Genomic DNA, 13613 nt, shown 5'->3' with positions numbered 1-13613 from the left:
AACTCGTTAGCTTTGATGGCGCTGTTGTTTCGCCATAGATGTAGCCTTGTATGCGGCAAACACAGACAGTTGCGGTAACCGCCCGCCTGTGTTCCCACAGACGCTGCTGCGTCGGCTCGCCACGGAGGACGATGACGCCACCGCCGCCCCGCAGACGTTACTCAAGTGCTTTGGTGAATCGCCAAAAGACTATCGTGTGAAAGTTCTGAAAAGGGTATTTTCCCAACGTTCTTCCGTCATGTTCGGCATTCTTTTTAAAGCAGATACATGTATGTAGACATGCGCCTCATGTTTCAGAAGGTGGCGCTGCTGCGGCAGAACACTGGCAAGAGCTGCGCGCTCCTGGACACAAATCAAAGGTAGAGCCGTTTTTGTAAAGGTCAAATATGTTGAGACGTGTTAATCATCACTGCCCACTGCTTTATATACCTCCTCCCCCCCAGTAGGAGGAGCCCTTTGTTTGGAAAACAAGTTTAATAGTATCTGTTTTAAATACTTGTTTGAATATTTTGGTTTTCAATGAAGATATGATATACGTGTCTTGGTTTTAATGGTCCGTTGACATAGACTAGATTTTATTTGTGTACCTTCATGATGTTTGTTTTGGTAATATTGCTGCCTATTTTTCTATTTTATGCAAAGGAATAATAATAAAAAAAAAATACAACTTTCTCTATTAAACAGATTTTGCTCTGCATTCTTTCTGCAGGTGTTCATGTGACGCCATCATGACTACGTCCCAGGCGTGTGTCCCCCTGGTCACATGTCCTGAGGCGGCTCCTCTCATTGGTGCATTGCTGCAGCGTTCTGTGGCCTGTGTTGGGGCCGACCTGAGCGAAGACTTCCTGCGAGCCCTGAGCGCCGCCTACTCCAGGTACTGGAAGTTTATTTATCCCCCTCTGGCTGTGAAAGCTTTTTCCCCGACGTGGGACAAATGAAAGTGTGTGTGACCCTGCGTCATTAATCACGTTAGCGCCGCTGTGTTTTCCAGCAAATGTTGTGAACTGGACGAAGAGGCGGTGATCTCTCTGTGGTATCACAGCCTGCCCAGCCTGGAGGAAGCAGTGCTCTCACTTCTTGAGAGCGTTCTCACCGCCACAAAGCCAACGCCTCTGACGTTGCAGCGGCAAGATGAGCAGTCACTGCTGGTGGGTAATATAATTCGACTTTGAGGACGTGCTTATTTTGAAATTTCTTGAAATCCTGTTATGACTCTGCTGATTTTCTCCGCTCTTCCCGTGGTTAGTGTGACGTAAGAGAATGATGAAAGTATCTCATCACTGTTGGACAGTCAGAAAGAGTCCAGAGATCCAGTTGTCTGGGTCTGGAAGAACTACACAATCACTTGTCAGAATAGCTGCTAATGTTTTTCTGTGAACTGTTTTTTTGTTTTTTAAGTTTAGACGCAAAGAAAGTTTTGTGTCGTTTCAAACATATATTTTAGAAGTTATGTCAGGCTAAGTGTAAAAAAAAACCTCACGTGATCTAGATCTCATGTTTTGCAGTATTTACCTCCGCAAACAAACTAATTCACCAGTGTCTCGTTTAGTTTCGCAGTCAAACTCTCATCAACTTGTGAAAGTACCAGACTTTAAACGTTGCGTTAACATTCTGTGTGAAAGGTGCAAACTGTGGGGGGAGAGGTGCGACATGCGGAGCTGCAGGTCTCCTCCTTTTACAGGTGCAGCAAACAGAAATGTGTAACATGGCAACTCATGGTGGTGTTGACCCGACACAACATACACACACACACAACGTTTCCTAAATCCTTTGGAGCTATAATGTGCAAAGTTATGGCGCCGTTTCTTCAAGTTTGCTCAGGTTTGGACTAATTAGCGAGAGTTTGCTGTCAACATGTGGTTGTTGAACTCATCTGCCCTGAATTACTGTCCCGTCATCAGACATCAGCTCACACCCTGAACGTTCGACGTCAAACTGTTGTGTATACTGTGAAGCCCAATCGTCTGGACGTAAGGCCCATGCAACTTATTATGGGATACGGGGTTGTGTCGTTGAGTTTCCTTTGCGTGGTTTTTTTTTTTTTTTTAAGAAGTGTTACATTACTTTTTGGTTGATATTTATTAGTTTTTGTTTTTCCTCGCCGGGCTGATTCACACTGTTTGGCTCTGCTCTGCGCACATCTCACATCGTTTGGCGAGCTCCAGGCTGCATCCCACATCATTTGGCCGGCGTTACATAGGCCACTCAGCGCTAGACTCCGTGCTGCTCCAGCCCTCTGCCACTCCTCACTTCATATTGCGGGGGATCATGGCGGATCAGATGTCAGCAGTGGTTTTGAATTTATGGGTTGCTACGACTCGTGATTGAAGATTAACTTTTGGTGATTTGGCAATAATAAAAAGTTCAGCTGCCTTCTTCAAAATCACATTGGCTTTCATTCCCGAGCGACACAAACCCCCCCCCACCTCCCGAGAGGCTGGAAAGCAAATGCAGCAAATGAAAAGGGCTGGTTGATCTTCTAGGCGCATTAAATTCTACAGTCTTTGTTTACACCAACTACCTCTTTGTCTCATGTATCAAAATAATGATTCAAGGACTCTGCAAAGCTTTATGTCAAGCTAACAGGAGGCGAAATGTGAACTTGGTGATGGTCCACTTGGAACGTGTCTAGATAACCGACAAGCCTCTTTTTGGTCCTTTTTTTTATTTTTTTTTTTAGTACATTTACATTAAGAATTATTTCTAAAATAAAGCTAAAGATTTGAGACACGTCTGCATACATTTCCCTTGCGTGAATCGCAGGCCTGTTCTCGCTACATATATACATATATATATATATATATATATGTATATATATATATATGTATATATATATATATATATATATATATATATATATATATATATATATATATATATATATATATATATATATATATATATATATATATATATGTATATATATATATATATATATACATATATATACATATATATGTATATATATATATATATATATATATATATATATATATATGTATATATATATATATATATATACATATATATACATATATATGTATATATATATATATATATATATACATATATACATATATACATATATATATAAATACTGTACAGGAAAAATGCCTTGTTTATTTTCCTGCAAATCCACCATATGTGCAGGAGACAGAGAGACCGAGAGCGCTTGTGAATGGAAGCGGAGTGCAAACAAGCGATTTAACTCGGCCGTTTGTTTGTGCGACGGAGAGGCGGCTGAACAACTATTGACTGTTTGTTTCTGCATCCTGTCGCGGATCTATTAGTTTACCCTCTCGGCTCTCTCCCGCTGACCTCGACTTTTATCACCTCGCCCGTTCACACGCACAGCCAACGCGTGCGCCGCGTGACAAGCACACGCCTCGGGTTGCCATGCGCTGTTTATGATATTCCATCTGGAAGCGGGCAGCCGTCGTCGCTGTGACGGGAAGTGTATGTCGAGGTTTACCCTCTGCGCCGGCTTGTTCAGATGTTTGCCGTGCGTGTCGCACGACGTGTGTGCGTGGTGTGCGTCCACCTGCACGGTAAACGTACGTCGCTCGAGCCCACTCCGACTGGCTCGTCTCTCTCCTCGCCTCCCCTTCGCTCCTCCGCCTGTTTGAACTGCAATCAAAAAAATAAATAAAAAAATAGGGAAACGTGAGATTAGAGCCGCATTCCTGCTTTTGGCTTGCCCACGTGATGCGGCGGGCCCGAGACACAGGCGGAGCAACAATAAACACTCACTTCCTGGGCCTCGCTGCCAAAAACAGGATGTTTGTTGTGTGCCGTAATTGACCCTCCTGGAAGTGTTAGTGGTAAGGTATGAGGGAGGAACGCTGCAAACGCCCCCATCTGTTCTTTACCTGTGGATCAGTGATGTTTCCCACACAAGCACACATGACACCGTGGAACCCACCAGGACTGAAGATGAGTGTTGGCAGCCTGTCACGTATCGTCTTCAGGGGGTTTTAGGATCACTGTGTCAAAACTGTGCCAAACCTCTCAGTAGATTTTGTTATAACGCTGTAATGACATCCCACCAGGTCAGGTTTGACTGGTGCAGCCCGCTGGCCACGGATGGATAGGTCCAGTTCAGGGACACTGTATCTTCAAGCAGCGTAGGTTTAAAATGTGATCCTGGTAAATCTGTCCAACAGAAAACCACCTCATGCCTTGTTTCACTGCCTAATGCTGCTTTTGACTCCAGGCCGAAAGTCTCTGAAGTGTAAACTACACGTGTCTCCTTTATGGCGAAGCATATGTACCCCGCACAAGTGTGTTGGGGGGCTGAGCGGGAGAATAATTAGGGTCTATCAGCAATGTAAACATGTAGAGAGAGGCAGACGCGAACAGTACAGCTGTTAAATGTTTGCGCTTGGGCGTTTTAGAATGTGTTAAATCTAAAACACGTGAAGAGTTTGAATTTGGCAGACGAGAAAGAGAGAGAGAGAGAGAGCGAGAGACAGAGAAAGACAGAGAGAGAGCGAGAGACAGAGACAGAGAGAGAGAGACAGAGAATCCAGGAGTGACACTGGTTAATGCACAGAGGAAAGAAGTTTGGTGGCAAAGTGAGGATGTGGAGCGGCAGTGACACCTAGTGGTCAGCGAGACATTACTGGGCCAACAACCTCCATCTGATAAACCTTTTGTGTCTTCCAGGCCAAAGGCTGCGCTCAGCACTCCTCCATGTTGCTGGTTGTCCATGACATCTTCAGGTAGGAGCTGCTGACATCCCCCGTTTTTTTTTCCCTTGTTGCCAAACTGGAGCATGAAATCCGTTACACAATCTGCTTTTTTTTTTTTTGTTTGTGTGTGTGTGTGTGTGTGTGTGTGTGTGTGTGTGTGTGTGTGTGTGTGTGTGTGTGTGTGTGTGTGTGTGTGTGTGTTCTCTTTGTTTGAAGATTCTCTTAGGTTGTTGTGCTTATTGCATGTGTGTCTGACAGGACTATTCTGAAGCAAGCAGAGGGAAGCAGGACTGTCAAGTATTTTATTCAAGCATTTACAAGATGCTTTCTGAGGGAACTGGCCCTGCTGCCTCAACAGGTAGGCCTCATTCATTCGATTCTATTTTATTTTTATTTTACTTGAGTGTTTTTATATTATTATTATTATTATTATTATTGTTATTGTTATTGTTATTATTATTATTATTATTGGTGTTTGTTGGTGGTAGTGAGAGAAACAGAATGAGTCCTGTTTCCCTTTACATTTAGCAGAATTGACAGCAAAGTTGACTCTGACTTTGAAAATATTAAACAACTGCCACAATGCGGTTGAATCTCAGGTTGACATTTGATCTTGACCTTGAGAACACATGGATTGCAACTAAAGGGTAAAAAAAAAAAGAAGAAGCAAAGCAGATTATTTGGGTTGGAAAATAAATAACATTCTGTTGCCCGCTGAATAAAAATGCTTTTTTAAATGTTAATCTGCAACATATGACGCTGTTGTGAAACCAAAAACACCACTAGAATGTAGAAATCACAGCGTTGTCGGCATCGCCTGCAGCGTGGACTGATGGTTTCACCAGTGGCAACCAGCAGGTGGCAGTGCTGCAGCGCCATGCGTCGTGACTCATTTATTGGCTGTTGTCGCACTGCTCTTAACGCCAGCTATTACATGCTACATTAGGCTTTAGCACCCGCTGTATCACTCTTACACAGCCTCCCATTCCAAATGTCATCTTTCAGACTTTGAGAAGGTAATAGTGTTTGAGTTTAAGATGACTGTGATTTAGATTCTTGCTGCTGAGGGACAATTTGTGATTCTCTTTTTTTTTCCCCCTGCCAAGATGAGTGTTTCTTTGAAGTGCTTTTTCCCACAATCACCTCACAGCCTGCTGGTTCCTCTCCTGAGCCTGCCATCAGGTCAGTGTGCGTGTACACGACACAATGCACAGAACCCTTTATTGATTCATATATGCTTTAACTCAGTGTCAACACGGTTTTCCTGCCTCGCACGTCACCTCTTCTTCCTTCTAATCAATACCAGTTAGCGAACAACTTTGTTAATTTGTTAATTGATCAAAGGCCATTATAGCAGCTGTACAGAGGTTAGGTTACAAATTTTGTTGAATTTTCCTCAGCTACAATTTTCAAGCAAAGTATGCAGAGTCGCTTTAAGTTGTCCTCAAACACACCCTTGCATGCCGCCGCAGGACTTTATTTATATTTCCCAACGCTTTAATATGCGTGAGGACATTCTATATTAGAGGGGTGCACAGCAGGTGAGTGCAGGGGCAGAGCGGTGCGCTGCTTATCAGTGTGTGCCCAGACTCGCCTGTAGACAGCAATGATTTACACGAATGGGGCCATTTAAGGACACACTTGGGCCCAGCCACAGCTCTGAGTTAATTATTGCAATGTTCATGTGCTGAAGGGCATTTAGTGTGGCTCGGGTTTTTTTTTTTCTTTTTTTTTCCGTTTCCCAAGACTGAATGGAAACGGTCCTGAGAAAAGTGGATTTAAAGTCTCATCATGATTTGTGCTCTCTGTGAAAAAGTCATAAATCAGGAGGTGCATTGTTAAAACACGGCCTGGGAGGAAGCCCCGATGGAGATATGACGCCTTTGAGTTATGTGTCCACGTTTGCTCAACTCAGAGTGTGGTGTCCTTGGGCTCCCCAGTGCAAGTGGCGGTCTGTGGTCGGAAAGCTGTTTTTTCTTTTTACACGCAAAACAATGTAGCATGTGACAAACATTTCATGGCCCTTTTAAACATTTAAACAGTTGCTGCGAAAAAACAAAACAAAAAAAAAAAAAAAAAAGAGTTTTATGTGTTTTATGTGCCAACATTCTGTGAGGAAGCAGTTGACCTGACTGCTGGAAAGCAGAGGGTTCTTCTCACTGTGTTCCATTCCTAGAACATATGCTTCGCGTGAAGGAAGAAAGGTGCAACATATACCTGGACACCTATATATCTTATCATCAGATGCGCAGCGTAGCGTAACGTAACGTAACGTAACATAACATAACTACCGGCGGGTGGCACAACGATGGCAAACAGGCTTCTGGAACTCAGTCCAACATAATAAATCTTCCTCCCACCTCAATGTCTAGTTTGTTAACATGTTGTTTTGCAATATATGAAGATATACGATATACAGTAGCAGCAACAAGAAAAAATGGCTACTGAAACTAAAAGGTTTGAATCCACTCTTTACTCAGTGGAGCTGCCTTACATGATTAATAATTCATAAACCTTATAGATCTGGAGAAAGCAGCATTCTTTGACTCTGTTCACAGCCTCTGGCAACAATCACTTTAAGCTTCTGCTAAAAAAAAAAAAAAAAAAGGAAAAAAAGCTTTTTAAAAAACCAACAATAACGACAGAATACAAGTTGGTTGCAAGGCAGGAGGCAGAGTCTGAAGTAGGACATCAACAGTGAGCAGTGCCCTTTGTGACATCACAAGGGGCTGGTTTGCGGTTAAAGTAGATGATGGACTTTTGTCATATGTGGAGAGTCCAATGGGTGGAGAGGTGGTTTATTGTTTTAGCAAAGAATATGGGAAAAATAGAATAGAAGCAACAGAAATCCTCTGACCTATCACCTTCAAAGCTACAGACAGGTGCTGTGAAAGGCCGTGTTTATAATTTTTCGGGTGCCACCGACTGTGTTCCTTCAGAGATGCATTGCGAGGCCTGGAGGCGTCACCTGACCTGGCTGAGCGGCCGGTTGCAGCGAGCGTCGGAGGAGGAAGAGGAGGCCGACGCAGACGGCGGCACTGTGAAGTGAGTGAAGCAGAGTGTCGAGAGCCTTCACACCCAGAGGCCGCGTCGTCGGCCATCCTTTTCCTTATGCCCACTGTCATTAACAGACATTCTCCCCTCGCATGGCTTGCACAGTGCTCCCCACTAGCTACCCTCCCAGCTCCTCGAAGCGCTCATTAGGAGCAGTCAGATTGGCTGTGGAGAAAACAAGCGCTCGAGAGCCCAGCGAGAGTGAGCGAGGGAGCGCAGGAGCTTTGCCAGCGCAGCAGAGCGGCCGTATTAGCACAAGAGGGAGGAGTGAAAACTTCTCTGCAGGACAATTTCTGAGACGACATGCAGATGAATAACTGAGAGCAGCTAATGGAGACTGGCCGACTCGACAGCCTCCAGTTTTTATTGTTATCGTTATTATTATTATCCCTGCCGCCATTCCATCCCAGTGCCCCGTGCAAAATTCCCCAAACATATTTCCCGTGCCGGGGTGGGAACTTCGTCTGCGGTGTTGCTCTGAATAAAGATGCAGCTGGCGGGCTGCTGCTGCTGCTGCTGCTGCTGCTGCTGCTCTCGTTGCGGAGCCAAACGGAGGCAGGGCTGCCGTGATGATGCCGCCAGTGGAGTTTGATTAAAGCTCTTCATCATCTCTTTGCTGCAACACTCTCTCTCTCTTTGTATATGTGCTTCAGATTCATCTCAGATGCAGTAAAACGTTTATTTTGTCCTAAACATATCATTGCTGATCATAGATTTCCACATTCGAGAATTCATTTAGGGGTCTGATACAAATATTTATATGCGATAATTAAGTGGGAGTTTGCGCCATCCCTCCCCTATTTGTCTATATTTCTATCTATAGTACATCCATCCATCCATCCATCCATCCGTCCTAAATTTTCCAGACCTTCCAGTAAACAGTAATGGCGAAGGTGCATGTGGTGCAATCTTACCCGTATCATTAAACTACTGATTATGTGTGAAATATTTTACAAGCATAACCTGGCCAAACGGTAATTACCCTTCAAAATGAATTAACGACCCTCCCTTCCTCTCTCGCCCTCTTAGCCAAGAGTTTTCCAATAGTGCAATTGTTGGAAAATAACTTGTGTGTAAATTCTTGTGCCGACAATTACCAGTTGTACTTTATGACTGAGGCTCGAGGCAGAGAACGTGATAAGAGGAAATGTGTGCCCTCTTTGGAAAAAATGAGTCTGGGATGGGTTTAGTGCCAGAAAGTAAATCAGGCCACCCAAATTACCCCAGTGTTGCTGAGCACATTAAGACTCAAGTGGGAAACGATCTGTTTGTGTAAGATGAGGCCTGCGACTCTGACTTCTCCCCTCTTGGCACCTCTCACCATCTTATGCCTCTTTTTTGAATCCATACAGGAAGTGCACGTGGATCAATTCATTCACACGTACACCCTTCCAGCACAACGTCATTAAGAAGGAAAAAAAAAAAAAAAAAATCCTAAAAAGATTGTTTGCTATTTTCTCCTGTAGGGGGCACTACAACTTATTTGAAACGTGGTTCCTGCTGGTTCAGTGCGCCCACTGGGTGGAGGTGGCGGTCCGGCTGCTGGTGACGTCATCGCCGGAGAACTGCGGACCCCTGCTGTGGCTGCTCACCTTCTTCTACCACCCTACCAACAGGGGGCATCATAGAGCATCGCTAATGGTAAGATTCTGCGTGGGAAAGTGTCTTTCTGTCTGTAAGGGCCCTGGTTAATGCATCAGCAGGACGCGCTCTGCACAGTCCTGATAAATGAGGGCAGCAGCGAGCAGACTGAGCGCCGGCGGCCGAGGCAGCCGATCACATCCCCAGCAGACTGACAGGAGGCCGCGATGGCAGCGACCAGGTCAAAACAGCCTTTAAAAACCTTCAGAAGTCAAGATCAAGAAGATGGAAAATGCGAAGCTTCCCCCGTTGAATCCCAAAAGAATATTTAACCGAGGGGGGGAGCAGGACGGAGGAGCTGTGAGGAGTCCGAGGCTTCACAGAATCTGCGCACGGCAATTAGCTGACCCACCCTGTCATGCATAATGATCAGTCCGGCGGGCAGATATTAGAACGTCAATTTCTGTTAAACGAAATTGGCATTTGTGGCAGAGCGTCGGTCTACACGTTGCCACCCTGTGTAACCGCAGCTTTGTTTCGTCAACAAACTAGTTGGCCGACTCGCATGAGAGCATGACACCAATCGCTGGCAGAGCTAAAAGGCCGTACGCCTCCACAACACAGCGTCACAAGTCATGTCTCTGTTGATTGAAAATACAGTGTAGATGTATATATTCACATGTATGTCTGACTTGATGAATGGCCTTGATTTTGTTTGTGAGTTAAACAAGACGGGAAAAGCAGAAATTCAATACAACCCTGACCCGAGGACAGTCAGAACAAGCTGGTGTAGGTTTAACATGAACATGTTGAAGAGTCCCTGCTCTCTAATTCATAGGCTGACGGTTAAAAGGTCACACTGAAAACATCTAATAAATACAAGCAACTACAGTAATACTACTACTACTACTAATAATGATAGTGAAAAGTCATGCAGTAATTTCCAGTATCTACTTGTTGCCACTTGTGAGCGTTTTTCTTTCTTTTTTTTTGTGCTTAAAATGCGATGTGGTCATGTGACTGGGACGAGGGTGCAGCGTGCACAATGATCTGTGTCTGTTGTTGTCGCAGACGACGGAGAAAGAGAAGAATCCCTCATTGAGGAATAAATTATTGATGAAGCCTATCTGTGAGGGAGGAGAGGGTGAGGAGGGGGACGTGCTATTGATTTCCCAGTGAGTGTCTGGCGGGCTGTAAAGAGTCTCATCTCGCCGTCTCCGGTGTGTCTGCCTCCTCTCATAACGCCGTCATCGCAGCGCTGTCTCGCGTTACGGGCTCGTGTTCCTCGTTTGTTCGTCGCCACTTTATCGATTGTGATTTGCGAGCGAGCGAGCGAGCGAGCGGGTCCTCGGCCCCGTGCTGATTTGATTAAAAATAATTAATAAAAGGAAACAAGAAAGAAAGAAAGAAAGAAAGAAAACGCACCCGCCGTCACCTCGGATTTCATCCGGTGTGTGTTTGTGTTGTCTCTCTCTCTCTCTCTCCCTCCCTCTCTCTCTCTCTCTCTCTCTCTCTCTCTCTCTCTCTCTCGCTGTGTCTTCCAGGTGTTGGCCACAGAGGCGTGGGCCCACCTGCGCAGCCTCTTCTCGGCCCCAGGAAGCAGCGAGCCACCGCGGCCACTCCCGTCCACGGCGCTGTCTCCCTCACTGGTCCTCGACCTCTCGCTCGGCTTCGCAGTTTACGGCCAGCAGCCAGCGGGCAGAGCGGCGGAGGTTTTACGCACGGTGAGGAATCGCGGTGCTTCTCCAATATGGAGAGAACACTAAACCACATTCTCCCTTTTTTTTTTTTTTTTTTTTTTTTGTTTTTGAGCTGGGAAATATGGATGTTAATAGTTAATCGATTATCGATCAATTGTCGATTAAGAATTTCATCGATTAAATTAAATTAGTCACAATTAATTGAACATTTTTACACAGGTTTTTATTGTTAAATGGCGTGGTGTGTACCTGTATACCTAGAACAAGTTACTTTTTCTTTTAAGCAAAAAGTTGAAATGTGACCCATTAGAAGTCAACTTTAAGGAAGAGGATAAATGTTGAGTGGTTTTGTTTTGTTTTTTTGTTTTTTTTACTATTCTCTCATGTAAACATTGGCCACATTGGAACCTCAACATTATTTAAGGGTTCAATAATGTGTTCCTTACATATTTTTCTTTGTGAAATTTAGGTTCTCAGGAAAAATCAACGCTTATCAAGTAATCGTTAATCGAGCAATACACTGTTTCTGGTGTTATTTACATGGATTTTCTGGTTCAAAAGCCGGACAATGGCTTTGTGGATCTGGCCCTAAGAAGGAAAAATGGTTTGCAACTGCTGTCATGTCGTCCTTCCTTCACGGGCTACAGACATGGTGCAGCCTGGAGGGTCGAGTGTGGTTTGCGGGTTTCGGCAAGAGGAATCGCAGCTCCTCTTTTATTGGTCGATGAAAGAGAACAAATAAGTGCAGGGCAGCACACTTCCACTCGACTTCAGAGTGTCTCTCACTGAGCGACTCCTGCCCTTGTTTACCTGAGTTTTTTTTTATTTTTTATTTTTTTTCTGACTCTTTGGTCTTCACCTTCAGCAGTGAGACTTCACAGGACTTTGCCAGTAATCCCATTTGTTCCACTGTTACCTGGGGATAGAGAGTGGAAACAACAGAGCCTCTTCCCGACTCAGCCATCACCCTCCTGCGGAACATCCGCTTCCTGCTGCAGCTTTTGGGAATCCAGTGAAAAGCTGCCCCTGTTGCTTCTTGTCTGCGGTTTTTGCAATTTTAACGCTAAGTTGAAGGTCGCTACTTTATTAGCATTTTGTGCTTAAAAAGCACGCTGTAAATGAATGTCCCTCATGCACGGGGGCTGGACGCGTGGCCACGTCGTCGCTTTAGCTTCAGCCGTCTGGGAAATAATTTGCATTCAGATTGCCGGGCCAAATTATCCGTCCTGCAGAAAAGCGGCTACTTGGGCGTCACTCTGCAAACATTTTTTTTTTGCCCTCTTATCAGCAAATTCCATCTTGGAAAGGTCACGCTGATGCTAATCCCCGCTCTCAGATGTCCCACATGATCTCACGACTTTCTGATGACAGCCGTGGTGTCGGAGAGAAATCACCAAAAACCCAAATAGACCTGTGTGTGTGCTGGGGCTGCTGCAGAAACACAGTGGACCTGCCTGATATTTATGATTATTATGAGTGAACGAAAACAGTTGTTTCATGTAGTCACTTTCACTACAAGCATGGATGTGTTTATATATATATATATATATATATACATATATACGTATGTATATATATATATATATATATATGTATACATACATACATACATACATACATACATACATATATATACACATTTATATACTGTATATATTATCAGTTTCATGCCAAAGGCTCCCTTTAAATGTTACAGGCTGGGCCTTTAAATCTTGTCTAGGACAGATAAAAGCTTGACTTGAGGTCTGGTTCTAACAATCGTGTCTTTGTGTGTGTGTGTGTGTGTGTGTGTGTGTGTAGGTGGTGGCTTGGTCAGGCCTCACTGATGAAGCGAGGTGTGCTCTCAGCTCACTGGAGCCCACACTGAACGGAGGAAGCGGCTCGCCAAGTGACGCGGACAGAGTTCATGTCAGGATCAAGGAGCTTCAAACCGAGCTGACACACATGGATGCAGCATAGAGCCGCGCTCGGTACCAAGCACACACAGACACACGCACACGCACGGAGAGCCACGGCTGCGTGGACAAGTCGAGGAGAGATCCCGGACTGCAGTTTTCCAGGGCACCTAAGCAGACTGACTGACTATTGTGAGGCTTGTGTAGGTTGGCTGCAGTGCAGTGACGGGACGGTGCCAGAACGGCGCCGTGGGGACGCATTATTTGGAGGAGCTATAATGACATGCACACACAAACAAAAGCAGCAGGTCCCACAAGGACGCTTGAGCAGCAACAGATTGCAAACACGTTGGGAAGAAGCGGCAGCTTCCTCTCAGGGCTGATGACCAAATTTACTGTTTATGTAGTTACATGAGGCGCACAAACCGGCAAATGTATCATTTAACTTATTCAGTGTGAACAAAAAAATGCATAAAAGTAAACATTTTCTATTTTCAATAAATTTGCCGTTATCGACTTTTCTGTGATGGTTGTGCATGTAAAGGGGTGATAGAATGAAATTGGAAGACGATGAAAGACGGTGAAATAATGCAGAATTCAAGGTGTCAACATCCCAAAAATATAAAACAAAACAACAACTAATAATTTAAAAAATGTCTTATGTTGTAGTTAAGTTTTAGTTTTGTTTTTTT

At 44.5% G+C, this 13613-nt stretch overlaps 1 protein-coding gene across 4 annotated transcripts in view; it reads left to right on the top strand.

Moving 5' to 3' along the window:
- Positions 1–13423, top strand: part of fancc (FA complementation group C) — a 21636-nt gene extending 8213 nt beyond the window's left edge. Inside the window, exons 4-14 of one of the 4 annotated variants that reach the window (XM_076049483.1) lie at positions 101–214; positions 298–359; positions 710–874; positions 992–1148; positions 4666–4721; positions 4950–5049; positions 5798–5873; positions 7631–7736; positions 9212–9386; positions 10871–11050; positions 12827–13423. In XM_076049483.1, the coding sequence (XP_075905598.1) occupies positions 101–214; positions 298–359; positions 710–874; positions 992–1148; positions 4666–4721; positions 4950–5049; positions 5798–5873; positions 7631–7736; positions 9212–9386; positions 10871–11050; positions 12827–12985 (1350 nt within the window). In that variant the 3' untranslated portion in view covers positions 12986–13423. Of the gene's footprint in view, positions 1–100; positions 215–297; positions 360–709; positions 875–991; positions 1149–4665; positions 4722–4949; positions 5050–5797; positions 5874–7630; positions 7737–9211; positions 9387–9445; positions 9568–10870; positions 11051–12826 lie in introns of those variants that run through there. The other 3 variants (XM_076049487.1, XM_076049486.1, XM_076049485.1) reach the window with 3 other exon arrangements.
- Positions 13424–13613: the final 190 nt, after the last annotated feature.

This window comes from Nelusetta ayraudi, unplaced genomic scaffold, assembly GCF_046127955.1.
Source record: "Nelusetta ayraudi isolate G7.1 ecotype Tasmania unplaced genomic scaffold, CSIRO-AGI_Nayr_v1 ptg000116l, whole genome shotgun sequence".
NCBI classification, from domain to species: Eukaryota; Metazoa; Chordata; class Actinopteri; order Tetraodontiformes; family Monacanthidae; genus Nelusetta; species Nelusetta ayraudi.
Note: the sequence above shows the minus strand (reverse complement) of the source record. Positions and strands in the feature narration are given on the sequence as shown.